Source organism: Equus quagga, chromosome 3 (assembly GCF_021613505.1).
Source record: "Equus quagga isolate Etosha38 chromosome 3, UCLA_HA_Equagga_1.0, whole genome shotgun sequence".
NCBI lineage: Eukaryota > Metazoa > Chordata > Mammalia > Perissodactyla > Equidae > Equus > Equus quagga.
Window position 1 is genome coordinate 74,858,090 of NC_060269.1, and position 27,909 is coordinate 74,885,998.

Below are 27,909 nucleotides of genomic sequence, written 5' to 3' on the forward strand. Positions count from 1 at the left end.
CTTGAAATAATGCAAGCAAAGCTAGGCTATAGGAGGAAAGATACAAAGGAAGAAACAAATATAAGGAACTTGTGAAGCTAGAAGTTTTAAAATATAACGAATGAATGTGGATGGTGGCCCAAATTTGTCAGGTATATCTGTCTAACACATTCCTTACATTTTGGTAATTTGTGACATTATAAAGGAGGCAGAAAACTGTCTTTTCCTCAGCCCTTGCGGGAGAGGTGCAGGTGTGTTGCCTAGCATCCACGGATCAAATGAATGCATGTAAGACTTCTGTTTCAAACTGAGCATCATGGGGAAGCAGCAAGTGGGGAAGGCGACTCCGGCCAGGTGTGGAATCCCAGGGGCCAGCAGTAGAACAGCTTCTTTTGTGGTCGGGGCTAACACCACAGAGTTGGCATGAGCTTAGCTGTTGGCTCTCCATCGCAGTCACAGCATTTCGCACAGCTGATCCCACAGTGTGGACAGGCACTGGTGCTCTTGCTGGCTACAGAGCATTCAGGTCTGGCTCTCTGGATCTGCGAGCTCTCTAATATCCTTTAATACATTTCTTTACTGTTAAAATTAGCCAGAGTAGGTTCTGATGGTTGCTAAAAGAACCCCAACCTATGCAAGGGGTGATGAGGGGAAGAAATATTTTAAGAATATTCCACAGAGGTACTAGCCTATGCAATTGATAAGATAATAGTGCTGTTATCTAAGAGAGAGGAAGGATTACTCCATTTAAATATCTAGCAGGTATTTATTGGGAGGACTATGATAAGTTGAATTTGGCACATTTTCCTCTGGGATGCTGGTGGAATATTCATGTAGACGCACTTTTGAAATTCTGCCCTGGAGCTTCAGAGAGAGGTGAGGGTTAGAAATCAGACACGGGAGTGAACACAAAGCTGAAGCCGCATAAGCGGATGTTCTTGCTAGGGAGAGTGAAGGGAGGAGAAAAAGACAAGATCCTCTAGAATAGTGCTTTCCAAGAGAAATGTAATGTGACCTGCATCTATAGTTTTAAATTTTCTAGAAGCCACAGTAAAAGAAGTGGAAAGAAATAGGTGGAATTAATTTTAACAATATATTCTATTAACACATCTATTCAGAATTTTATCACTTCAACATAGAGTTGGTATAAAATTTATTAAAGAGGCATTTTACATTCGAATGTTTGTACTGAGTCTTTGAAATCTGATGTGTGTCTTAGACGTAGCGCGCATCCCAAGTCATGTTTCAGGGGTTAGGCCACACACAGCTGGGGGCCGCTGTGCCAGAAAAAGCACCGATCCGCAGACAGGAAGAGATCAGCCAAGGGGCTGAGGAGACACCAGAGAAGGTAAAGGAGAACCAGGGAAGAAAGCGTTACAGATGGGGGCAAGGAGTCTTTCCAGAAGTGGGGCAAGATCATCAGTGGGCAATAGGGCAGAGGGGCCCATTGAGCGAGAACTCAGCAGCGTGGCTGGAAGTCAGGGATGGAGAAGCTGTCAGAGCTTTTGAGAGCCTGGCTTCTGTGTGAGGCAGGAGTGGCAGTCAGAATATTTGGAGATGAGGAAAATAGCTGAGTGACAAGGGAAAAGGGGGCAAGGAAGGAAGGAGAGAAAGTGGCCATTTTCTGGGTAAGGCCTTTTTCCTACAGTACATCATTTAATCCTCACAGAAACTTTCTAATTATGAATGTGATTTTATAGACGAGGAAACTAAAGGCCAGAAAAGTTAAACAACATCCCAACCTCAGTCATATGACTAGGATTTTAGCCCAGGTGAGTCTGACCCCAAAGCTGTGATTTCCCCAAAAAGATCTTTCTACAGTTGGTAGAAAATTAAAATTTTGAAGATTAACAAAAAAAAACTCCAGGTTGCTAGAAAATTTTTGTAGGTAAAAAACTAATAATTCAATTGATCTTGTGTGAGCATCATCGGTTTTCATTGTTCCATGTAAGCAATCTCGTGGTTAATAGGGGATGTGATACCAGGATCCTGTACAGGGAATTATAGTCACTCTTGAGGTTAAAGCCTCATTGTGAATATGAATGCAAAGGAAAGATATATTCATTTCTTTGGAGCTACTCCCAGTTTTTTCAGATCTATATATTGGCATTTAAGACATCTCTTCTTTATGTGATCTCTATGGGTTTGACAGCAAAAGCCTGAAAAGGTTGAAATACCTGCACGGAAGTGAACAGTGCTTAATTGGCCATCTCAAACCTAATATTTTTGAGTAAAACTCTGCAGTACAGGATACAGAAGTCTAAAATGTGGATTAACACTCCCATTCTCCGTTCTGTTTCCCTTTGGCTCATTTGTTTAGCAAATGTTTTTTGGATGTCGACTCTGAACCAGATGCTGTTCTGGTCTGGCTGCTGTGGATGCAGCGAGCAAAGCCGGCAGAACCCCTGCTCCCGTGGAGCGTCTCTAGCCAGGGGGCAATGTAGTGGGCAGTGGAACCCCCAAAACCGAGTGACCTCTCATGGTCGCAGGATTTCTTTTCGTGTAATGAATATGTTCTAAAACAGATTGTGCTGATGATTTCACAACTCTTGTCAATATGGCTAAAAACCGTTGAATCATATACTTTAAGTGGCTGAATTGTATGTTAATTATATTTCAGTAATGTTGTTTTAGGAGTTGAGGTGTAGTATTTCGGGAAGTGGTAAGATACTGGACATATTTTGAGGGTAGATTTGCCGGTAGGTAGGTGTGGGATGAGAGGGGACAAGGCGTCAGAGGGTGCTGCTCAGAGCTTCGCTAGAAGATGGCGGGGAGAAGGGCTGTGGAAGTAGCAGGCCTGGGGTTAGGATTCTGCCTGGGCCATGTTAGAACTTCATGAAAATATGGAGTAGGCACTTGTACATATTATAAACATGAACTATGTATGAAAATGTATTGTAAATGTTGTTTTCTAGTTATGTAGGACTACAGTGTCTGCTCTGTGGAAAGATAAGTTATTCCTATTTCATGGTTAGTTAATCATTATGACTAATGTGGTGCTGTGATTAATGAATATAATTGAAATAATGAGGTACATAAAACTGATTGTGAAACGATTGTCACAATGAGTAATACAATCATTTTTATATTAGCAAATCAGTGGGGAAAGAAGCTGAAAACGAAAAGCTGGGAAATCTTACCCTTTGCTTTATTGGCTAGTTGCCATTGTTTTGCGTGTTTGCCATGAATTGTCGGAAATTCTTAACCATGCCCAAAGTCACTGCCAGGTCCCGCAGGCCGCCCGGGTTTGTAATCGGCCGCGGCTCTCCCCGCAGTCAGACGGGCCCCCTCGCTGGTGCTGAGGCTCGGCTGGAGGACTCACACCCGCGCTCCCCGTGCTCCTTGGGCCGCGGGCACGGGCCGCGGGGGCCGCGCAGACGCTGCGCCCTCAGTGCCCAGAAGGGGCCGAGCCCCGCAGCCGGGGAGCTGAAACTTTATCGTAGAAGTCCTGTCATTTATGCAAACTGCTACTCGATAAAATGTAGTATGTTTTTAGTGGGAACAAAATTCCGGGAGCCAAGACAGAGGCCAACGTGAGGTGTCGTGTGCACTGCCTCGTGCTCCTCTCTTCTTTCCTTCGAGAGAATGCCCGCTAACTGCCACTGCTTTGCCTTCGCAGGGAGGAGAGCGAGAGCGTGCTGACGCTGAAGGGCCTCACGCCCACCGGCATGCTGCCCAGCGGCGTGCTCTCCGGAGGCAAGCAGACGCTGCAGAGCGGTAAGCGCGGGCCGCTGCTGCCCAACCCCGCGGGCGGGGAGGGCCGCCAGCCCAGAGCCCCCTCGGAGCAGGGAGGGCCGCAGCCCAGAGCCCCCTCGGAGCAGGGAGGGCCGCCAGCCCAGAGCCCCCTCGGAGCAGGGAGGGCCGCAGCCCAGAGCCGCCGTGGCCGCCCCTCCCCTGGGACTGTGGCCTGTCCCCTCGTGTCTGTGGACCCGCAGGTGCAGGCCTCCCATAGGACAGCTCGCTTAGGTGCCGACCGACGTGCACAACAGGTTTGACGGCTTTGAGCCAATCAGGTGCTAAAAACAACTTTTTAATTACATGTTTACTAAATGTACTGGTTTTCTACTTGATTGGTGAAATAAAGTCACACACGTAAATATACATCCCTAAGCCTAGAATTTAGTGGAGAATATAAAAAGGGTGATTTCATTATCCACTTGAATAGAAATTGAGTCATATGCATCTTTTCTCTGATTTATGCATCTAAAACATGAGACTTGAGAAGAATCATATTTTATTTTTTAGAAAGAATGAAAATATTTCCTTTGAGATCAAGGTTTTGTATTAAAATTTGTAGCTTTCTGGCTACGTGCTGTCCCGTAGAACTTCTTCTAATGATGGAAATTTCTATATCCTCACAGAAGCCACTGGCAACCTCTGGCTGTCGAGGACTTGAAATAGAGTTCACCTGAGAAACTGAATGTTTTATTTTATCTAATTTTCATTAATTTGATTTAAATAGCCACATGTAGCTAGTGGCTACCATACTGGACAGCACAGGACTCTAGACTCATTTATTTTTGTTACTTTTGTTTTGTTATTTATTCCAACTAATATTATCATTAGAGTCCAATTTTAACAATACATTTTGGAAATTTTGCTTTTAGATTAGACCTTGACAGAAAAAAATGAAAACAAAAATACGCTATAATATTTCAAAACAATCTCAGCCTCTCGTTTATTTTCCTGGATTTTTTTGTGTTTTCTTTTTTCTGTTTCTCAATTTAAAAGATTCCACTATTATTATGGTTACACTATTTAGACACACCTCTCTCTATATAGAAAGTAATGTCCGACTTCATGAATATGATACTGCTGAGTGGTCACATCCTAGCAGCATCACTATAATTTTATTTTCGTGAGAATTTACTCCAAAATCAGTCTTTGAATTTCCACAATAAGACAAAAATTTCTAAATGACGGTAGGAAAATATATAGTATTGAGATAAATTCCCCCTTTAATTTATAGCTAAAAATTAATTTAATAACTTTTAAAAAAAAAACGAAATTTTTCCCACCAAAGTAATACGCTCTCAAAACCCTGACGTAAGTGGAGTGCGCGTGCGCACAAAGGGCCCCCGCTGACTGCAGCCGCGCGGGTCTGGCAGCCCCAGGTGCCTGCAGCCTGGGACGCGCTCGGTGATGGGTAGCACGTGTTTCTACTGTGTCGGTGCTGGTGTGGGTCCAGGTTTGTTCTTTACTTTTAAACTTGTTATTTCAGTTCTTACAGTTCTTTATTTGGTTTTCAGGATTTCACCCGTGTTTTAACTTAGGTTATTCAGTTTCCTTTTCTGTTCCTTTCAGTTCATTGGTTTGTGTTATTCTGTGTTGAACTCACACAAACATGCACACATAACAAAATACGATTGGAATCTCATTAGTCCTGAGAATTGGAAAACTTAGTGTATATTTTAAACCATATACATTAATACATTTTCAAAATTCCTTGTCTGATACCCTTCAATTTGTGAAAAAGGGGAAACTACTTACTGTTTAGCTCTTCTCAGTGGTGATAACCGTTCTATATTTTTATCAGAGGAATCTAGAATGCACTGTAAGTAAATTATAGTGCACATATGGCAGTTGCTCTAGTTTTAAAACCTTAAATTATAAGAAATACGCAAATTAAAGCCAAGGAGTAGAATTTTAATATTAAAGATTTTGGAGTTACAGAGAAGTTTCTCATTTTAGCACTTAATTAGGGAAATATCAACTAGCCATAATATAGAAAGACTCATACACCTGTATAGTGAAAATATAGACCCTAGCCTTATTTTAAAAATTGCTGATAAAGCAATGGGATTTTTAGGTTTTGCCCCTGAAATCTGCTGAGATTTCAGTATTTAGACTTTTTTTTCTTTAAAATGCTGATAGAATTATTGCTGCTACTGGCATGTTCCCACTTGATTGTAACATTTCAAGAATTTTGTTTCCAAAAATGGTATTGCAGTAAGGAAAACTAATTCTAAATAGGGTTGCCTCGCAAAAGAAGTCCCAATCATCTCTCTCCCTTCCTTGCCTTTTTCCTCTCTCCCTCTCCTCTCTAACATGGAGTTTGTCTTTAAAGAGTCACGTGCAGTATCAGCTGACACACTGATTTTATTCCTTCTCTAAATCTGCACCCCCTTGCTTTTCCATGGCATTAGGAAATCGTTAGTGCGAATTATCCCACTGACAAGTTCTGCCATTTTGTCTGGCTTTTTAAAACTATAGAGCAGCAAGCAGAGTAGTGGTTCTATCTACTTTGTGGGAGTCAGATGCACATTTTAGATGGACCTAGTACCTTATCAATTCAATCCAAGTAAAACACAAAACGTTCCTAAAGCCTTTCCTAAAGGGTTAATCATTTTATCACCTATTTAGGGAGCAAAAACCAAAGCAGTTCATTCAGGCGCATCCAGCTCATACATAAAATAAACTTATCATTTTCGTTGTGTCTTTTCTTTCTTTTTAGCATTTCTGTTTTGTTGTCTGTGCCAGAATCCAGCACTTACAGGAACATTAATCTCCTAGCTCCCTGATCGTCACTGATTTGTTCTTAGAGTTAAAATCCTCTGCTCATTTTTCTCATTCATTTTGCACCCCCTTTCTTCTCTTCAGCTACTGTTGAGGCTATTGAGGCTGATGAAGGTAATTTGGCCAGTCCCCTTTCTGTTGTACCTGCAACAGACAAGGGCTCTGCTGGGTGTATTTTTTTTTTTTTTTTTTTTTTTTTTTTTTTTTTGCTGTAGCTTGTACAGAGTGTGTGGGTGTTGGGCTAACAGTTGTGGCTCAGTATTAACCGAAATGTTCTTGCTTTAAAGGGGAAAATGTCCTTTTATGGTTTGTTTGTTTGTTTTTTTCCCTTAAAGCTATGTTTGACTTTGTATACAGTGAACCTAGTATAATCACAGAAAACAAAAGGATTCTATATCTTGAATGATGTGGGGTGGGGGTTATGGCAGCTGTTTTGACAAATAACACATAAAACAATATTCTTTGAGCTGAACCATGTCCCTCCCTCAAATCACTTTCTGTCAGCACTGAAAAGGAGAGAATAAAAATAGCTGTATTAATTCTAGTCTTCAGAAGTTTCTAGCAAGAAAAAAAATTGTTCATTTGAATAGTGCTTTGTTGTAGTTCGACATTAATTTATGTCTCTAAAAAATATTCCAACAGGAGACAGCTGTGGATGAGATAAACAGTTCTGCGAGTCTTATCAAATTTGAACCCACTGGCATCTGTAGGACAGTTAGCACCACGATGTGGCCGTGGAAGTGGCCAGTAACATGCCGAGTGGATGCCGAGGCATCACTCAATTGATTAACGTTTACTGAAGGTCTGCTTTGCGCCAGGTTCTGTGCTGGGTGCTGCAGGGGAAGCTGAGAAATGTTGTCACCCACCCTGGCCTAGCACTGCTCCAGGATGAGAGAGTGGACCCTTTAGCAAGTACTTTTGAATTGAGTGCTTTTTAAATGTATAGTTATAAGAGAATTGCTTATCAAAATAGTTTTTAGCATTATACATACCATACCCTCTGGAAATTTTAAAAAGAATAATTTGAAGTTCCCCTTTAAAACAAAGTTCTTCAGTTGTATTTTGTTCTTGCAAGATAACTGTTTATTTTTCCCAAAATTGTGTGCCTACGGTCCTTTGATATGATGTAAAAAGTGCCACTTTAGACTCTCTACTTTGTCGTGATTTGGATATAGTAGGGAATGATAGAACTGTAAGAGAAAATACAACTGCTTCCTAAATAGCAGTGAGTAAACTGCTATTTATGTGGGAATTCTCTATTCCTCTTGGCAAATTCTAATCTGCAGTGTGCATTCTTGTTGATAGTTTGGCTGTTTTCTGTGGTTTCTGTGACTCTGTGTTGTGTTAAGTATACCACCAATGTAAATTGCTAATACCCATTGTCTGACCAGCAACTACAGCAGAGCACATTCTTCTATACCAGTGTAGACAAAAATGATTAGAAATGGAGCCCCATTCCAGACATCCATTGTTCTAGCTAGATTTTGAATTTCCATGCTCCCACCTTATTGGCTTTTACAACCTAGAGATTCCACTTTTACCATTTAAATTGATAAAATTGCTTCAATTATTGTGATGACAAACTTTTTATGTTCATTAATTATGATGAAATGATATTCACAGTAGTGTAGAAAAAGAATATGGTACCACTTTGTGCCATTATTTTGCCCCTCATAATAATTTAGTTTTCAGGGTGGGTGCTCATTCGACAGCTCTATTATTTTGCAATGTATTACTAAATTAGAGAAGAATTAAGAAGCTTTGCTTTGGGCCTTGGTCTTTCCCCATCTTCTTCCTCTCACAGTTGACTAATCACCGTGGTGCTCACCTTTAAAATGCAGAGGTGGAACAAACTACTTCTCTTCGTTTAATGTGTTTGGAAGCAACTGTGTATATCTTTTAAGAATCTCATCCATACTAATGAAAGGCACTGCACATTGTGTAGGAGTGGCTGGCAAAGTTTCAGCTCAAAACTGCTTTCCTTTTTTTCCCAAATAAGGTGAGGAGGATAAAGGTACCATGAAATTGTCCTTAATCAGCCATGGAGATGCAGCCCAAATCAGCGTTGATGATTGGTGCTTCAATATCTCGCTTGCCATCCACAGGGAGTAAAGCAAACTGGTGTCATTGATTTCCCATTCATGTACTTAACTTTCAGCTCACTGGTTGGTCCTCATTGAAGAAGTTACTAGGTTTCTTGCACAACTGCCTTATCTATCTCTGGAAAACACTAAGGATTACCAAAAAGCCTCAAATATCAATGCTGCCTCTTTGAGAATTCCATATTCTCATCAAATACGGCCCGAACCAGTCCTGTTCATTTTTACTCAAAGTTGTGGAAGGCGTTGTCCCCTTGTTATTCTTGACCCATCACTTACATCTGCATTGACCTGCTGAGAAAGAGTGTTTCTTTGGTGTAGGCAGCACTGGCTCCCAGGCAAACATCAGTTTGACCTGTTCGCTGCTGAAGAGCAGACAGACTTTTTCTCCTTAGTGATCTGGTCTTCATTTTTCCGAGTTTCTCTTACCTTGTCACCCACTCCACATGCTTCTAAAGTTGAGTGGAGGAGCAGGAGTTTATAATTTTTTTCATCACCATTGAGTTGTTTGCCAAGACAGTTTTTCTGGGTTTCTGAGGTGCCATGGAAATGGCCCAAATGAACTCCTTTTGTAGCTCCTTTCAGCTTCTGCTCTAAGCTCTTGGCTGGGTTTTTAAGTCTACCTGCCTCAGTGACGCCACTGAATTTGCTGTTACTGGCACAGTGGAGTAGAGAAAGCGGGGTACGTTCCAGTCTAAGTGAGGGCGTTCGATGCAGTAATCATGCTGATGATGTGCCAGTTGATACTGGGTCTGGAGACCTGTCCCTGATAGTAATTTTCCTGCTTACATATCCACTTCGCATTTCGTTGATCTAAACTTTCATGAAGACGGGAGAAATGTTTATATCTTACTAGCTTGAAGAGGACATTTTGGTTGGCAAGAGACATTGGCTGTTTTTGAACCTTTTGGTTATCTTCGGGTATGGTAAGGAGTCTGTTGTGTTGTGTTCAGGTCCCGTCACTTTGTTCTCTACTAAAGGACTCCCTTTCTCACTGCGAAGTCTCTAACCTCACCTGATGCCACAGCTGTGCCCTTCGTCTTCCTCTGGCTAACCCGAGTTTTCCTTTTTAATGATTTTCTGTTTAGCTATCAAAGGATTTTCACCACAACATAAGATCACTAGCTTCGAGGAGGCCAAGGGTTTGGACCGAATTAACGAGAGGATGCCACCTCGCAGAGACGCCATGCCCTCGGATGCCAACCTTAACTCCATCAACAAGGCGCTCACCTCAGAGACTAATGGCACGGACAGCAATGGCAGCAATAGCGGCAATATCCAGTGACCACATCCTCTTCACTTTTTTTTTTTGAGCTGCAGGGCGTGCTGGGGATTGCTGCATATCAGCAGTTGGATGTTCTTGCCTCTGACGGTAGCTTGTTTGCTCTGGGGCCAGGAATCGGATTCAGTTTACACTATCATTAAAAAAGAGGGAGAGAGAGAATAAACTATATTTTGGTGGGAGTGGTGATTAAACACCTCTTTGGGGTATGCCTTTTAAAAATGCTTATAGGAAAAAAATTTTAAAAAGAAAGCTAATGCTAGTATATACTGCAATGTTAGGGGAATGAACATGTTTTCCTACTGCATTGGGGACTTCTAGATAGGTTAATGAAAGGTCTTTTATTATGTTACTGGACACGAAAACTTTGTCTAATTTCTTACTCTATTGTACGTTTACAGTCGCAGCACTAAAAATGGATGACAGCAAACATTTTTAACAAAACGATGTACAAACTACATAAGGACTATTTATTGATAATGTTTTGCTACTCTTGTCAGACAATGGCTATAAAATGAATTAGGCAGTCTTAAAAAAAAACAGAAAAAGAAAAAAAAAGAATGTTGCAAATTTGTTAAAATGCCAAAAAGGACAGTTTAATTTTGTACAGATTATGCTTACCTCAGGTTACTTTAGTGTGCTTGAATGCCCTTCTTTGCATATAACATTCTCTTATTAATTTGGCAGTGAGTATCTTTTCTTTTCTTTAAGTTTAAAAAAAAAACTGGAATTAATTACATCTATCTTTTTTTGCTGTTTATATTTAGAGGTTTTTGTTGATAAATCAAGTCTTGGTTGTGGCTTGCTGAATTAAATATTTATGAGTGGTGCATTTTTAAGTATAGTGAACAAAACACCATATTAAGTACAGTGATAAAGCATCTATATTCTGTAAAAAAAAAAAAATCTGCCTATGCATGTTTTTTAAGGAAAAAAAATGGCTGTATCGGCCTCTATGGGACTGTAACGCGCTTAGTGGTCTGACATATACAGGAAATGTATGTATACTGGCGTACTTTATATTCTCTAAAATGCTTAATGCCTTTGAAATTTTGTAATCAAAAAAGCTTTGAAAAAATCTGAAGGGGAGAGTATTCTTAAAAGTTTTTAACATAAGCTTGTCAGTGCACATATAGATGGTTAGCATGTTAGCAGACCTTGTGAAATTTAAATAAGTTTGTAGTTACATGTGGAACTCTAAATGCATGGTAACTGTTAATGTCATAACAGTTTAGTTATTTTGTTCTGTTCTGTCATGTGCCACAAAACATGTACTTTTCTTTCACTTTTTTCCCTTTGTATCTCAGTTACGGGTTACAACTGGTTCATTCTGAAAACAACAGCGGAAGTCCCTTCATATTTTTTAACAACTGTATAAGTGCCCAGGTAATTCACTACAGCCTAAAGCCTTGCCTTTGTAATTTGACTTCTGAAATGTTGGCAATCAAAGCATGCACTTGTAACAATGACAAAGAAAAAGCATTTTATATTACTACTCAATAAAATGTGCATGAACTTACAGAGCTCTCATCCTTTCACTGAGTCTGCTGAAGGGATTTATGGGCACGACCACCCTGGCGTCTTCGAGGTGCTGGGCCCACCACCGCGCATCAGGCTCGCTGTCACAGGCTTCTCTGAGGGCCTGTGATCCAAGGTGTGGTGCCTACTTCTGCTGTAAGAATCTCGGTGGATTTGTGTCTCAAATCACACAAGAGAAATCTATTTAAAGAGCAAATGCCCTCTTCCAGCTCCCTTGAATGTGGGAGCCAGTTCAGAAACCAGAGCATTCCTTTTTATTGAAAGCCCACCGATTGGTTATCAGGTTGTTTCAGTTACATGCGATGCCCTATCTGCTAACGCAAAAACTCTAAGCTACTGCCTGCATTTTCCTCCCGGAGAGAGTTGCATTTGTACCAATAGGGAATTTGTATCCCTGCGCTTCAGCTAATACCCAGTCACCGAAGGTGTAAGATACACCCCATTTCAGTCTGTTCCTAACATTGTTCATTTCTAGTGCACTTTGTTTATGTAATAAAGTATGCCTGTTATATTAAATAATAAGGGTATGACAATTAGTGATATAGTGTACCAAAACAAAGATCTTCTAGATATATTCTCTGACAAAGCCTATTCCAAATTTAATCAATACAAGCATTTTTTTCCTGTGGATATTTTTCCATCCTAAAAACAATGACATCCAAGGAAAATATTTAGGTGCAACGTATTGGAATGATGTGAAAGAAATGGTAATTCTGGTACTAAGGTGTATTTATTTTCTTTCTTATAACTGCAGAGAAAATATCCTGACAAAAAAAATTTCATTTTTTTGGATTCCTTTCTTTTGCAAATTGTGCTGAGGCAACTATGGCATAGAAATAAACATTTGACATTAAAATAAGCAGTGGGTGTGAGTATTGCTTGGTCTTTCTGATCAGTAGTTAGAAAAGTAATACTGTATATTTTTGCATAATAAGTCAGTCTATCAAAGAAATCAATGTAGAATTGAAATTATTTCTCCAAATGGGATAACATGCCAGATCATGAGTTACTGAATCTATCTCCTTCCCTTTGGGAGAAACTGTTGAATTCTTGAGTTGCTTATGCCAGTGAACCTTTGGCTGTATGCACACACGCACAGGCACACGTGCGTGCAGACACACACACATAGAAACAGTGTCCTTTGCTCTCCTCCACCCACTCCCAAGGTGACTTACCTCTCATGGGATTCAAACTCAGGGCTGAATTTTCATCCAGCTGTTCAAGGATTAATAGCTAGATTTGACTGACCGTACGTCAGCAATTGTTCTCATCTAAAACATCTTCTACTTACATTTGTTTAAAATATTTTTTGAGGAAAGAAGAATCTTCAGAGACTAAACTTGTGTGATGAGGGGAACAAAGTGGAGGGGGGAGGAACATCTGGGTTCATCCACAGTGGCAGGCCCTAGAGTAGATTGTCAGAGGGGAAGTAACTTGTGACATTGGCCCAGAAAGTGTCCTGTTGATGCTGAAGCCCCAGGGTGATCTTGTCCTGAAACATTTCTTTTCCTTCCCACCCCCACCACATCCATGTAGAATAATACATCTTAGTGTGCATCCATCTTTCTGCCGAGAAACCAGAGCCCCTATATGAAGTCAGTGTCATGTAAGGGACAATGGCAATGGCCTTACTTACAGGTCTCATGCTTTTCTTTGACTACTTCCTGTCTCCCCTCTTGTCACACTCCATTAAGGAACAGAGACTTGTCAGCTTACCCTGCCTAAGTGCCTACATTTCATCAAGACTAGAAGCCCTTTGAGTGGGACAAATTTGAGATCCCCAAACTAAAGATAATTCCTTTTGCTCTTGGTATGTGGCCTTCTACTTTATTCATTTCACAAAAATTGAGCCTCTGCTCTGTTCCTCTCACTGTTCTAGGTTCTTATGTTTTCCACAAAAAAAAATGTCTGGGAATCTTGACAGCATTATCAGTTTTCATTATGATGTTAAATGTCAGCATTCCGTCAAACAGTGAGTCCGTGTCTGGCTTAACACTGAGCTGCTTTTTAAGGCCATTTTTACTCTCTGGTTTATGGATGTTCCTTTCGTGTGTATTTTAAGATAATGTTAACCAGAAAAGCCCCTGACGAGGCCCTTTCATGATAAGTTCATTTTTTAAGAATTGCATCCAGAGTAGCAGGAGGCAAGGAGTAGTGAAAGAAATGTTATACCTGTTCTGGACAAATTGGAATGCATGTAGGAGAATGGAGACCCAGCAGAAGAGAGGGTCTGTTTTAAGGAAAGACTGAAGAAACCTACAAGGTGAACAGGAGGAGACATGATAGTATGATATTGTGTTGGCTAATCCCAAAGACCTTGCTTAAATCAGAAAGATGCCTGCTTATCATAAAGCAGAAGTTGCTAGTGAATGAGGCTATTTAACCAGAGAGTAAACTGCAGGAGAAGGTGGATGCCTCCCCTTCTCTGGAAGCGGTGAAACCAGGCAGACTCGACTCAGTGTCACAAGCCTCTCCTGAGCAGTGCTGGGTGGCAGGAGCTGTACTAGACGCAGTAGGAGGGGCTCTCTCCAAAGATACTGTTGAAGTTATCCGTCAATTATTCAGTCTTCTGAGAATGTAGAACTTTGATTTGCAAATAGTTCCCAAGAATCTGAGTTTACAGGAATGCTGCCGTGGGCTGAGCTGTCTGCATCCACCACAGCAGCCCTGTGCTCTACACTGTGCGTCTGGCTAAGATCCCAGCTGACAACAGTCTCCACTCGATTAACACAGCTCGAAACTGACCACATAGAATATTAGCTCAGAACAAAGTCAAACTCGGGTCTGATGGCATTTTTGTCAAGTTGTAGTATAAAATCATTTTATACAAAGAGCTGGGGACATCCAGGTTCCTTCCCAATAGCTCCCTGTTGCCTAAGGACTAAGTCCAGCTTCTTCACCGTAGCCTGTAAGGCCGTTCATAATCTGACTCTCCAGTCTCATCTACCCTGCTTTCTCCAACTTGACCCTGAGCTTCAGCCATGCCAGACATTTAACAATCCTCAGAAAACACCAGGTTTCCTTAAACCCCTGGGTCTTTATTCCTACTTCTATGCGGAATAACCTCTCCGTTACAGATGTCAAATTTGCCTTAAATACTCGAACAAGGTGTTTTCTCCCCTCTGAGTGCATAGTATCCTGTACTACCTCTATTTTAGCACTTAATATACCATGTTTAATTGTTTATCCTCTTTGTCTTGGACTTCAGTGAGAATTATTGCTTACCTTTGTTTTCCCAGCATATAACAGTGTGTGGCACAATGTTTCTTGGAAGAAGGGCAGGTAGGGAAAGAACAAAAATGCTTTTCAGCGTGGCCTCCTGATATGGGTTACCCCAGAGTCCAAGCGGCAAATGCTTGCTGAAGAACCACTGGAACCCTCACGCAGTGCAGTGTTTCCCATTTTTTCTCATAAGTTTCTCCAGGGCCTGAAGGTCTGGAATGGAACCCACGTTTTAATGAGCATCCACCAAAATTCTTATGATCAAACAAGTTTGAAAAACCATGCCCTAGTTTGTTTCTGTAGCAAATTTAAAATTCAGTCCTATATTTCCAATTCAACAGATTATCTAGCATGGACAGATATTTTCCAGCTTACCATTGCTGCTACACAGAATTCTGCGTAGTGAATTTAATTTTCGTTTACAGTTGCTTGTTCCAGACCTTAATGAATTTAGAAGAAAATATGGCAATTAAGTATTTCTGTAAACCTTAATATTTGCTACTAGATGGGTTATGGGGAGGAGGCAGTGGCCTTTTTGAGTTTACGACTTCATCTGGAAAAGGAGATGAGGCTGGTAAAGTGTCTAGATATTCCTCTGTGCAGAAGCATGACAAAGCCTCATGTGTCTTGAAGAGAATTAAATGCTTTCATATTGAAAAGAGTGCTTCTCTCACATCACCCCTCCCACTGTCCCTCCAGCCTGGGAGAAAAAGTAAGAGCAAAAGAGAAGATCCAGAAACATAGTGATATGTAGACCACTGTGGTTCAAGCATCAGAGGAGTGGGGCACAAAAGAACAATAGACACGTGTGGAGCCAATCGGTTGTTTGTATCAGGAGGTCTTTCAGCTGCAAGTAACCAAATCTGATTAACAGTTCTCACCCCATGCAGACATTTGCAGTCACCAACAAGGACATCTGGGACTATCTGGTCCCAGGATACATTTGATGGCTCAACATTATCGTCAAGGACCTAGGCTCGCTCTTTGCTTTTTCTCATATTCTTCTTCTGTTGGCTTCTGTCCTCATGATCTCAAAGGACTGTCACAGCTCCTGGTACTTCCTTACACAACACTGTAACACTACCAGAAGATATCACCAAATAACCTGTAAGTAAAGCAAATCTGAATTTATTCCTTACCGTAGTCCTGTAACCACCACCTGGCAGAGTTCATAGTAAAACTAGAAGAGGCAAGGCAAAAGCATAATATTTACAAGGGTTTCTTTTTTATTTTCTGGCTAAAGTGGATCTTTCCATGCAGGATCTTGATAAGATTGGACAAAGTTTATGACATAATAGTGTAAGATTGGTAGAAACAGCAAGAACAATTACCAGGTAGATTTTGAGGAGTTATCAGTAAATATCTGGGTTAAAAAATAGACTTTTTTTGGTCTTGTAAGCTCTTTAAGATATGAATGACAATTGAAAGCAAAAATTATAAAATTACAGGATGCTAATGAAGTAAATCAAAGAATACCTAAATAAATGGAAAGACGCTGAGTTCATAAATTGGAAGACTCAATATACTTAAGATGTCCATTCTTCTCAAAGGAATATAGATGTAGTGCAATCCCAATCAAAACCATAGCAGGATTTTCTTGTAGATATAGACATGTTGATTCTAAAATCTATATTTGAAGGAGAAAACTAGAATAGCCAAAACAGTTTTGGGAAAGTCAAAATTGGAGAGCTCACACTACCCAATTTTAAAATTTACTCTAGATCTACAGCAATCAAAATAGTATAGTATTGATGAAACGATAAAAATATTAATTTTTATGTAAACAGAATAGAGTCCAGAAATAGACCCCCACAAATGACCAGCTGGGAAATGTGCAAAGACAAGTTAACGAAGGCAGGGTAACTTTTTCAGCAAATGATGCTGGAACAATTGGAGATCCATTGGCAAGGAAAGTTAATTCAACCTCACACCTTATCAAAGGTTAACTCACAATGGAACATAGATTCAAATTTAAACACAAAGTATAAAATCTTTAGATGAAAGGATAGAAGAAGATTTTTATGACCTTGGGTTAGGCAAAGAATTCACATGTATGACACCAAAAGCACAAGCTATATAAGAAAAAAATGATAAATTGGACTTTATCAAAATTGCAATGTTTTTGATTTACAAAAGGCATTGTTAAGAAACTGAAAGGACAAATAATAGTCTGGGAGAAAATGTGTTCAAATCACATCTCTATCAAATGACTTGTGTACAGAATAAATATAAATATTTCCAAACACAACAACAAACCAACCAATTAAAAATGAGCAAAAGATTTGAATAGATAAGACATACAGGTTGCAAATAAATACAAGAAAAGGTGCTCAACATCATTTGTCACTGGGCAATATAAATGAAAGTCTCAAGGGGCACTATATGGCACACACAGCAAAATTTTTTAAAATGGCAGTATCAAGTGCTTGTGAGGATGCAGAGCAACCAGAACTCTGATACATTGCTGGTGGAAGTCCAGAATGATACAGCCACTCTAGAAAATAGTTCCTTATAAAGTTAACTGTTTTAGATAAAACCACCATATGACACATCAGTCCCATTCTTGGGTATTTATCTTAGAGAAATGAACACCTCTGTTCGCACAAAATCTGTACACAAATGTTTATAGCAGCATCACTTGTAATTACCGAAAACTGGAAACCCAGATGTCCTTCAATAGGCAAATGGATAAACAAACTATCAAACATCCAATCCGATGGACTGCTGATTAGCAATAAAAAGAAACAAATATTTGTTATGGGTTGAATTGTGTCCCCCTAAAAAAAGATATGTTGAAGTCCACACCCCCAGTACCTAAGAACGTGACCCTATTTGGAAATAGGGTCATTGCAGATGTAATTAATTGAGATGCGGTCATATTGGATAGGGCGGATGGCTAATCCAATATGACTCGTGCCCATGTGAGAAAACAGCATGTGAAGACAGACACACGGGGAGAAGGCCAGATGATGACAAAGGCAGAGACTGAAGTGAGGCAGCTTGTGCAAGCCAAGGAACACTCAAGATTGCTGGCAAACCCCCAGAAACTGAGAAGAAGCGAGGAAGGATTCCTCTACCAGGTTCAGACGGAGCGTGGCCCTGCCCCCACCTGGATTTCAGACTGCGAACCTGGACAGCTAGGAGAGGAGAAACTCCCATTGTTTCAAGCCACCCAGTTTGTGCTACTTTGTTGCAGCAGCCCTAGGAAACTCATACACTGCTGATTACACATAATGACCTAATGAACCCAAATGCAGCGTGCTAACTGGAGGAAGCAGCAAGAATGTGAAGGATCTGAGCTCTCACTCTGCTCGCAAACGAACAGTTTAGCCCGCCACAGTTTCATAGACGGGGACGGAAGACGGGCGACTCCTGGGTCAGAGACAGAGGACTTTATTATTCACAGCACAGCAGCCAGCATGAGCTTCATATTGGAATCTGTTCCCTTAGCTCCCCACCTGTGGGCACAAGGCAGAACAGGTAAACAAATACAGTGGATTTTGTCACAGCTGGGAAACTCCACCTCAGAAAAGCCCGGTCTTACAAAGGAGTCTAAGCGACCCTGCCAGACCTGCTCCTTACAGGAGAACGAGTCCTCACGGTCCTGCTCAGGGAATCAGGCTGCCCTCCGCCTCTACGGGGCTGCTACCTCCATCATAGCAAACAGCCTTGAAACTATCACAGCAGAGAGCCTCAGAAAGATAGTCTGCGGGGCTGGCCCCATGGCCGAGTGGTTAAGTTCCCGCGCTCTGCTGCTGGTGGCCCAGTGTTTCGTTGGTTCGAATCCTGGGCGCGGACATGGCACTGCTCATCAAACCACGCTGAGGCAGCGTCCCACATGCCACAACTGGAAGGACCCACAACGAAGAATATACAACTATGTACTGGGGGGCTTTGGGGAGAAAAAGGAAAAAATAAAATCTTTAAAAATATATATATATGGTCTGGAACAAATGCTGTCACAAGGCATGTAGAAACATAATAGAGAATTCACCCCCAACGGAAGCCATCTCAAAAGATTACATGCCATTCAACTCCATTCTTATGACATTCTGGAAAAGGCAAAGATCGTGTAACAGGTTACAGGCAGAACAATGGTTCTCAGGGGTCAGGGTGGGGGCAAAGGTTGGGTCAGGCTGAGGGAGTTTTTTGGTGTGATGGAACTTTCTTTGATCTGAATATGGTGGTCCTTATGTGAATCTATACACAGTATTAAAACTCAGAATTGCACATCAAAACAAAAGCTAATTTTGCTGTATGTAAATTAAAATATTAAAAATTAATAAAACTTTATTCATCTTTTTATGGAGGTATAATTGACATATAACATTATATTAGTTTTAGGTGTACAACATAATGATTTGCCACATGTATATTGCAAAATGATTACCACAATAAGTTTAGTTAACATCCATCACCACATAGTTACAAATTTTTTTGATAAATAAGAAGAGTAAGCTTTTAAGATGAAAAAGGTCTGAGGATCTGGTGTATAACATGGTGACTATAGCTGATAACACTGTATTGTACAAGTGAAATTTGCTGAGAGTAGAACTTAAATATTCTTACCAAAAAGAATTAAAAATATAAAATAAATATGTGCGGTGATGGATGTGTTAATTAACTAGATGGGGAGGAATCCTTTCACAATGTAAGTATATGTCAACTAATCACGATGTACGCTTTAAATATATTACAGTTGTATTTATTGATTATACCTCAATAAAACTAAAAGAAGAATGCAAGCATATTATTTATAAATATGGAGATATATACCAGAATAAACAGCTAAGAGTTGAAAATAGCTATCTCTAAGGAGGAGGAGTTGAGGTCCGGAAGATACTTCGTGTGACAATGTTGCCCATGTTGAAAGCATTTTAGCAGTACTTAAATTTTTTAAGTGCTGCATATATTTTAATTAGATATTTGAAAAAAAGATGGAAAGCCAAAAATAACAAAACATCTCCTTATTCCCCCAAAGACATTGGTAATGTCATAATTAGTGATATTTTTCTAGAAAGCTCAGAATGGTATTGATGCATTCTTTAAAAAAATAGTGTGATAGACACATTGAATCACCTATAGACAGACATAATTTTCTTACATAAGAAAAAAGTGAGGCTTGAAGAGGTTAAGGTCCTTATTTGTGTTATATTTTTTGTTCCTGTTTTTAAAAAATTAGCAAAAATCAAATACTAACACACAAAGAATGCTTGTTATAGAAAGAGCACACTGGGTCTGAGAGAGTCACAATTCCCTGCTCTAACCCATTCCTTCTATTTCGAGTCCACCAATAGTTTCTGAAATGTTGCTTCCATTTAAGGGATCAGTGGTCAGAGGCAGCCTGGTGTGAACCATTTACACAAGTCTAGGAAAGTTCGTGTACACAAGTCCACAGGAAATCCACACAATAAAGTCTTTGAGAATTAGAAGACAAACATTAGCTGGTTCTGACATTTGCTCAATTTAAGAGGAATGAGTCTTCAGGGGAAACGGTTCTCCAATTGTGCCAACTTTCAATTACTTTCCAGCAACCAATTACATGATCTGTTTCTTTAAAAGATAAAGTTCTGACCTGACCTCCTTGGCTGAATCAGAAGACCAGACTTTTCCTGCCAGTATGTAGGCATTTTTCATTTTAGAAATGAAATGGAATGCTATATTGCACCTGACCTCTTTTCCCATCACAAACCAGGCCATCTGTGCTGAAACTCTTTCCCCCCTCAGTTTTAATTTCTTTTCGAAAATTCTTTTTCTCTTGTAAGAAACATTACTGCTTTAAAGGCTCCCAGACTGTCTCTAAGGCAGAGCTGATGTTTGGGGGAATAGAGAAGATGGTTAATTAATTTCATAACAAATGTTTTTGACCTCCTATTACCAAGGCTTTTCACGAGGAGTAAATATTGTGTGTAAATTAAGCCACTTAGGTCAATAGATAGAGTAGCTGAGAAAAATTATGGAATGCTGCTGTGTTTAATTTAGTACTTAGGTCTAATTTCTCATTTCTGCCTTGTTTACAACCACAGTGATTAAAACAATTTCCTCAAGTTTGTTGGTTCTTGAAAGAAGGAGTAGAAAAAAAATGACTACTCTCCCACTGCTCTTCGGAAGTCACCTGAAAACACTGAGTTAATTGTTCTTGCTCTGAGACGCTTCTTCCCAAATCTAGCATTTTTATTTTCCTCTAGGTTCTCTGTTGAGGTCAGCTTCCTCTGGCTGCTTCCAGCCCTTCTCTCCCACGACTCTGCCACATCCAGTCTTTACAGATCATGTACACTGTAGACGTGTACTTCTATATGTAATAACCTGTTTGCTGACGTAATATTGTGGTCCCCTGTCATTCCATTTTTTTTGCTTCTTTATAATATTTATGTGTTCATACCCACATTTTTGTTATGAAGCGTAGCGCAACATTTTTGGCTACAGCAATTTTTGGTACAATTACAAACACAAATAAATTAGAAGGCAGAATTGCTCACATGACCAAGTATAACTCAGCCCCATTCTGGTTCTGAGAAAAGTTTGGTTACCCGGAGAAAAGTTTGGTGATCTGAAAGATGCTCAGAGCAATCATGACAGTAGGAGACCAGGGCTGAGACTGCCTTCTCATCTCACTGCTCTGAGGGAGAGATGAAGCCAGCAGGTTCCGGCAGCGAAGTAGGATACTTTCTTGGAAGTTGACTTGAAAGAGTGGAGAAATCCAAGCAAATTTCTAGCAAAAATCTACACTCAGAAACCACAGCTCCTTCTCTTAGATAAATGTTGTTTAATCTGAACCTTGGAAGAACGAATCATGGTTTCCAAACAATTAGTTTGGAACATGTATCTTGCTTCCTTGTCAACATTTATCAATGGCCTTGCAGTTTCATCCTATCCAAATACGGCCTTTGGCCATCACTACCAAAGCCTGCCACCCCTTCTCTCACCCATACCTTTCACCTATATCCTAGGTCTTCTTGTTGCCTTCTCATGGTTTCTTGATAGCGTTCCCTCAATGCACCCTTCTCCAATTGGTCCAGTGTATTTAAAAAGCGATTTTTAATTGAACCACTATGTGAGAGGTCTCATATCAAACTTCTGTGCTTCAAAATCAAATTTTACTTTAATTGACCTGATGTCATACAAAATCGAGGTGGTTGCAAGAGTTTAATATGCACATTAACTTCCAAGCTATTTAAAGAATGCTCTGGCTCTTCCCGGAGAGAGTTGCTTAGTACGCGCTGGTGGAGTGAATGAATGAGTCACGTGTAACCCCTATTACCACATGGAGATGTATGACCTACTAAAAACAGTTTGTAATTTGTCCTTTAGAAATCTGAGTTTAGATACAGCCAGGAGTGAATGACGAGACCCATCCTGCAATAAATGCAAGGCATTTTTCTAGATGACGAGAACCCTTTGAAAGAAGTCAGTGCTGGTGGTCTTGTGCCCTACCTATGAAGCATTATAAGAAAGAATAAAATGAGAGAGAAGTGCAGACAAGACTAACAGCAGACTGGGAAGAAATATGGAAGGAAAGAATGTGGGAGGAAATATGCAATCTGATCAAAAAGAAGGCACAAAAATAGATAAATTCAAAACTCAGAGAGTTTGCGTTATTTTGTTCATTTTGGAGAACAATTTCTTTAGCTGAGAAAAATCTTTATATTCTGCTTTCATGTTCAACAGCGATTGCAGAAGCTGCCTAATGAGAGATGCCTCTCCCCTTGTCTTCCCCTCACTCCCTTCTTCTCCCCTTCTCTCCTCTCCCTGCCCTCCAGGCCCCGCCTCTCCCCTCCATTCCTCTCCACTCCCATCCTTTTGTCTACCCTCCCTTTCCCTTTGATCCTCTCTCTTTTCTCTTCTTCCATCTTCCTCTCTCCTATTTTATCCTGTCCTTAATTGGGAGCAGAGCAAAAAAAATGTCAAAGCAAGAGAAAATGATGCTTTTATTCATTTAGTGAATAACTCTTGGGATCCACGAAGCTGCAAAATTAAGAGTTAAGAACTGTTGGCTGTGGAGTGAAAGAGATAAACAGGGTTCTCGTCCTCCGAGTGCATATAGTTTAGCAGGGAAGGCAGACAACCTAGTGAGTGATATGAAAGGTGTGATGCATGTAAGTGTTGGTATGCTGACAGGACAAGCTGATAAGGAATCCCAGAATGCGAGGACGTCACCTAGGCCACTGTACCTCCATTCTATTTCCATGCAGACGTATGGGAACCTGATCTTACTAAATTTCTTGAAGGATTCTGAGTATAAGGGAACTATTAGGTTTTAATGGATTCTGCACTATAATTTGACAAATTTCTCCTAGCTATTGGGTTTTTTAGCCTTATGGTTACTCGTCATAAAACTAAACGAAGCAAATGAAAGATTCTTGAGTGGTATTTATGCAATTCCAAGAGGGGTGCATGTTATTTTTTTAAAGTATGACTAAGAAGTAAATTTTCTTTTGCCTCATTTTAGCTAATTTATTTTTTAACCAGGGATTTCCTTTCTCAAATGATTATACTGGACTGGGGATAAGATGGTGAATAAAATAGGCCTTGTCCTTGCTCTTTGGGTATTTGGTAAAACAAGCAGAGTTAAATCCAGTTGCCTTCAGCAAACCAGGCATTAAATATTTCAAGGAGTGAATGGTGTTTAGTTTGAGTTTCCCAAAAGCAGAGCTTGAGAGCAAGCTTAGGACACTGATAGTTTATCCCAGGAAGCAAGAGTTAGGGAACAGAGAGGGTGAGGCTGAAGTCTGGGTGGTGGAGGCCACAAGGATCCGTGTTGAAAAGTGCACAGTGTGTCCAAGAACCGCCCCCTTGAAAGCTGAGAGATGGGAGTGTTTCTCCACCCACTCTCGTTGTTTGAGGGCTGCTCCCTGGGGGCACAAACTCTCCAGATTCTTGCTCTGTGTTTGCATGCGGGCCACACAAGTTCCTGCCGTGTCTAAGAAGGACACAGGGCAGAATGCAGAAAGACATCTGTTTGCTTGGGGGCCGACAATAAAGTGAGCCTATGAGCAAAGAGAACTGTCCACGGCAGCTACATTGAAACAGAAGTGCAGGGTTGAGGAGATGCGACAGAGGCCCCAGGCACCAACCACAAATGGCATTCTAAGACTGCCTTTCCTGATGCTGAAGAAAAGTCTCCAAGAGAGAAAAACTCAAAAGAACGTAAATCTCCTCAACAGATCTTAGAAAACTGGTCTGTGGATGAGATCCAGCCCCCAAATAATTTCTCTTCGTTAGCTGTTTCCAACTTAGGAAATACCCTAGGGACATCAAAATTGAATATTTTGGTGCTTGTAGCTTTCTCTTCTCCCTGCCTTAACTGCATGGTCCCATGGCCTTATGTTGTTTGAAGAGGAATTGACACTATACTAAAGGAAACACATAGGCATGAAGCTACAGATGGAAGCAAACAGACTGGTCAGAGAGAGTCACCAAAGGAACAGCCAGGACTGTTGTCATCTGGAAGAGACAGACTCTCGTTCGTATCTGAACGGTGTGCTCTAACGCACCACCAGCACAGTGTAACGCTGTTTTTCTCTGAATGATAGTGATGGATTTACTTGCATCATTCCACCCTTCACCCTGGATGCTTTTTTGGCGAGCAGCCAGTGTTTGTAAGGAAGTAGTGTAGATAAGGGCGGTAGTCCATGCTTCTGGGATCAAGTTCACAAATATTTAATATCATATTCTGTATAAGTGCCAGTATGATTAAAATAGCTCACAATAATGTTTACAGCTTACTTTCTGCGGAAAAGGTTAAGAATTTGTAAATTAAGGTGAAGGCTATTGGAAGTCTATAATATATTTTTTATAACTTCTCTGTAAGTTTAAGATTTTTTTTTAAAAATTAAATGCTAGCAAACATGGCACTATATATAACTACGTAAGAAAAACACTATTGATGAAATAAGATAGAAAGTGTAAACAAATGAGATAAAAAATTCAATTAAGAAATATCAGTATCCAAAAGAGGAAAGTAGTTTTTGCCATATAACCTTCTAGATTTTTCATGACTCACAAAGTGGAAATCAAGCAATGAATCAATTGAAAAAGACAGAACTGACGTAGGTATTAGAATTAGCAGAGAAGGACATTAAAATAGTAATTATAACTATATCCCCAACAGAGTGAGTTTAGAATACACACAACTCTGAGAGCAAGTGTCTTCCTAAAATCTGTACCCAGACATGTCTCATGCCTCATCCTAGACCTGGTTCTGATTTCAGATGTCCAAAAGTTGTCGAGACATAGAAGAGGAAAAAAAGACTCAAATCAAAGTTCTATAAATGGAAACTGCAGTGTGTGAGGTAAAAAAATATACTTAATGGGATTAATGGCAGATTACATATTGCAGAAGAAAAGATTCGCCACACTGAAGTCATAATAATAGAAACTACCCACAATGAAATAATTTGACGAAGAGAATCTATGAACTATGGGATAAGTCAAGAGCCTCAGCACACATTCAGTTATAGTCCACAAATAAAGGAGAGAGGATTGGAGGACAGTGAAAATAGATGAAGAATAATGGTTAAAAATCCAAATTTGATGGAAATTATAAACATATATATGCAAGAAGCTTAATCCCAAATTCAAAAATCATAAATAAAACTACATCAAGACATATCATAATCAAATTCTCATAAGCAATGAGAGAAAATCTTAAAAGCACCCAGAGGAGAAAAAAAATCACATTATACAGAGAAAAAAGGTATTAACCAATGTCTCCTAGGAAACAATACAAGCAGGATGATAGCGGAAGAATGTTTTTAAAATACTGAAATTTTTAAAAAGAACACTGCCTCTCTAGAATCCTATACTCAGCAAATGTATCTTTCAGAAAGGAAGGCAGAATAAAAACGTTTCCAAACATACAAAAGCTGAAAGAATTCATGACATGCAGTCTCTCACTCCAAGAAATATTAAAGGAAGTCCTTCAGGCAGAAGGAAAATGACACCAGATGAAAATATGAATCTACATAAAGGAACAAAGAGCCCCAGAAATAGCAATTATCAAGAACTGTGAATGGTCTGAGCTTTTACTCTATTTGCTAGTTAATAAGTTAGCCTTCTTCCCTTCCACAGTTTCATGCGTGCTGCAGAAGATACAAGATGCCTGGATCAGAGACAAAGAATTTTATTACTCATAGCCCAGCAAACAGCACAAACTGCATGTTTGTACGAGTTCTCAATGCCACTCCTGTCACGTGTGGTGAAGCAGGTTGTTCTAGACGTGTGATGCACATGGTTTCATGTGTCGCAGCTCAGAAACCCTGAATTTAGTAAAATACAATTTTTTATAATGGGCTGCAAGCAAATCTGTCCACACTTTGCCCAGGAGGAAGACATTATCTTTAGTATAAAAGACAGTAGAAACTCATGCCCTCTGTCCTAGAGGGAGACACTATTTTAGCCTCATTGAAGGCTGTTCATTACATAAACATCATTGAAAAGATAGTCTGGCACAAAAGCATTCAATGCCTTTGCTCTAAAGATGTTCAGAAATATGGAAATCTATTAAGAATTGCCTCACAGTAGTAACTACACGAGCAAATGCACAAGTTTTTTCTAATTATTTAAATATCTTTATAAGATCATGGACTATTTAAATAAAAACAGTAGTGAGAGTTTAAAATATATGTAAAATGTAAGATAAAAATAGCACCAAGCTCAGGAGGAAAGATCTGAAAATAGATGGTTAGGAGTCGGCCCAGTGGCGTAGTGGTTAAGTTCACACACTCTGCTTCAGCAGCCCAGGGTTCACAGGTTCGGATCCTGGGCATGGACCTAGCACCACTGATCAAGCCACACTGTGGCAGCATCCCACATAAAATAGAGGAAGATTGGCACAGATGTTAGCTCAGAGACAATCTTCCTCACACACACACACACACACAAAAAATATATATATGGTAAGATGCTTATACTATATACGGCGTGTTTTAATGTCACTTGAAGACAGACTATGATAAGGTAAAGATGCATACTGTAAATCCTAAAGCAACCACTAAAATAACAAAACAAAGAGTTGTAGCTAATAATACAACAAATGAGATCAAATGAAATTATAAAAAATTTCAATTAAAAATGAGGCAAAAAAAGAGGAAAAGAAGAACAAAAATGGATTGGAAAAATAGAAAATGCATAATAAGATGATAGATTAAAGCCTAATAATTTAATCACCATAAATTTGAATTGTCTAAATACTCTAGAAGTCAGAGATTAGATTTTAAAAAACAAGACCCAATTATAAGCTGTGTATAAGTAGCACTCCAAGTATAAAGACACAAATGAATTAAAAGTAAAAGACTAGAAATAAACATTCCATGCTAACGCTCACCAAATGAAACCTGGAGTGACTGTATTAATATCAGGTGAAGTATATTTCAGAAGAAAGAATATTTCCAGGGAGGAGATCATTTCATGATAACAAAGGAGTCAATTCTTCAAAGGCCATGACAATCTTAAATGTTTATACACCTGATAACAAAGCTTAAAAATAGATGAAGCAAAACCAGAAAAAACTGCAAGGTGAATAAAACAAATTGACAACAAGAGTCAAAGATTTCAATACTGATGGAACAACTAAGACAGAAAATCAGTAAGGATATAGAAAAGTTGAACAGCACTATCAACCAACTTGACCTAATTGACATTTATGGAACATTACGCTTAACAGCAGAATACACGTTATTTTCAAGTGCATATGGAACATTTACTAAGATCGTATTCCGGTACATAAAACAAAAGTCAATGAAATGAAAAGGATTCAAATTATACAGAATATAATTTCTGGTCACAGTGGAATCAAATTAGAAATCCAATTTTAAAAAGATCTCTGGAAAGCCACCAAATGTTTAGAAACTAAATAACATACTTCTAAATAACCCATGGGTCAAAGAAAGCAAAAGGGGGATTAGAAAGTATTTCTAACTGAATGAAAACAAAAGCCCAACATATCAAAATTTGTGGTACTCAGCGAGAAATATAAGGTATGAAACATCTATATCAGAAAAGAAAAAAAGCTCTCAAATGAATGACCTCAGCTTCCACCTTAAGAAATCAAAAACAGAAGAGCAAATAAACTCAAAGTAAGTAGAATAAGGGATATGATCAAACAGAGAGTGAGGTAAAAGAGAAAACAGAAAAAAAAATGAAATTAAAAGCTGATTCTTTGAGATTACCCCGATGCCCAAACCAGACAAAGACATTATAAAAAACTACAGATCAATATCCCTTATGAACATAGATGCACAAATTCTAATCAAAATCTGGCAGTTTGAGTCC

General features: G+C 39.6%; 1 protein-coding gene across 2 annotated transcripts in view; it reads left to right on the forward strand.

The window, feature by feature from the left end:
• Positions 1-11,395, forward strand: part of PPP3CA (protein phosphatase 3 catalytic subunit alpha) — a 282,357-nt gene extending 270,962 nt beyond the window's left edge. The window contains exons 12-14 of one of the 2 annotated variants that reach the window (XM_046656313.1): positions 3,599-3,696; positions 6,580-6,609; positions 9,683-11,395. In XM_046656313.1, coding sequence (XP_046512269.1) covers positions 3,599-3,696; positions 6,580-6,609; positions 9,683-9,879 — 325 coding nt within the window. In that variant the 3' untranslated portion in view covers positions 9,880-11,395. The remainder of the gene's footprint in view (positions 1-3,598; positions 3,697-6,579; positions 6,610-9,682) is intronic. The other variant, XM_046656314.1, reaches the window with a different exon arrangement.
• The last annotated feature ends 16,514 nt before the right edge of the window (positions 11,396-27,909 follow it).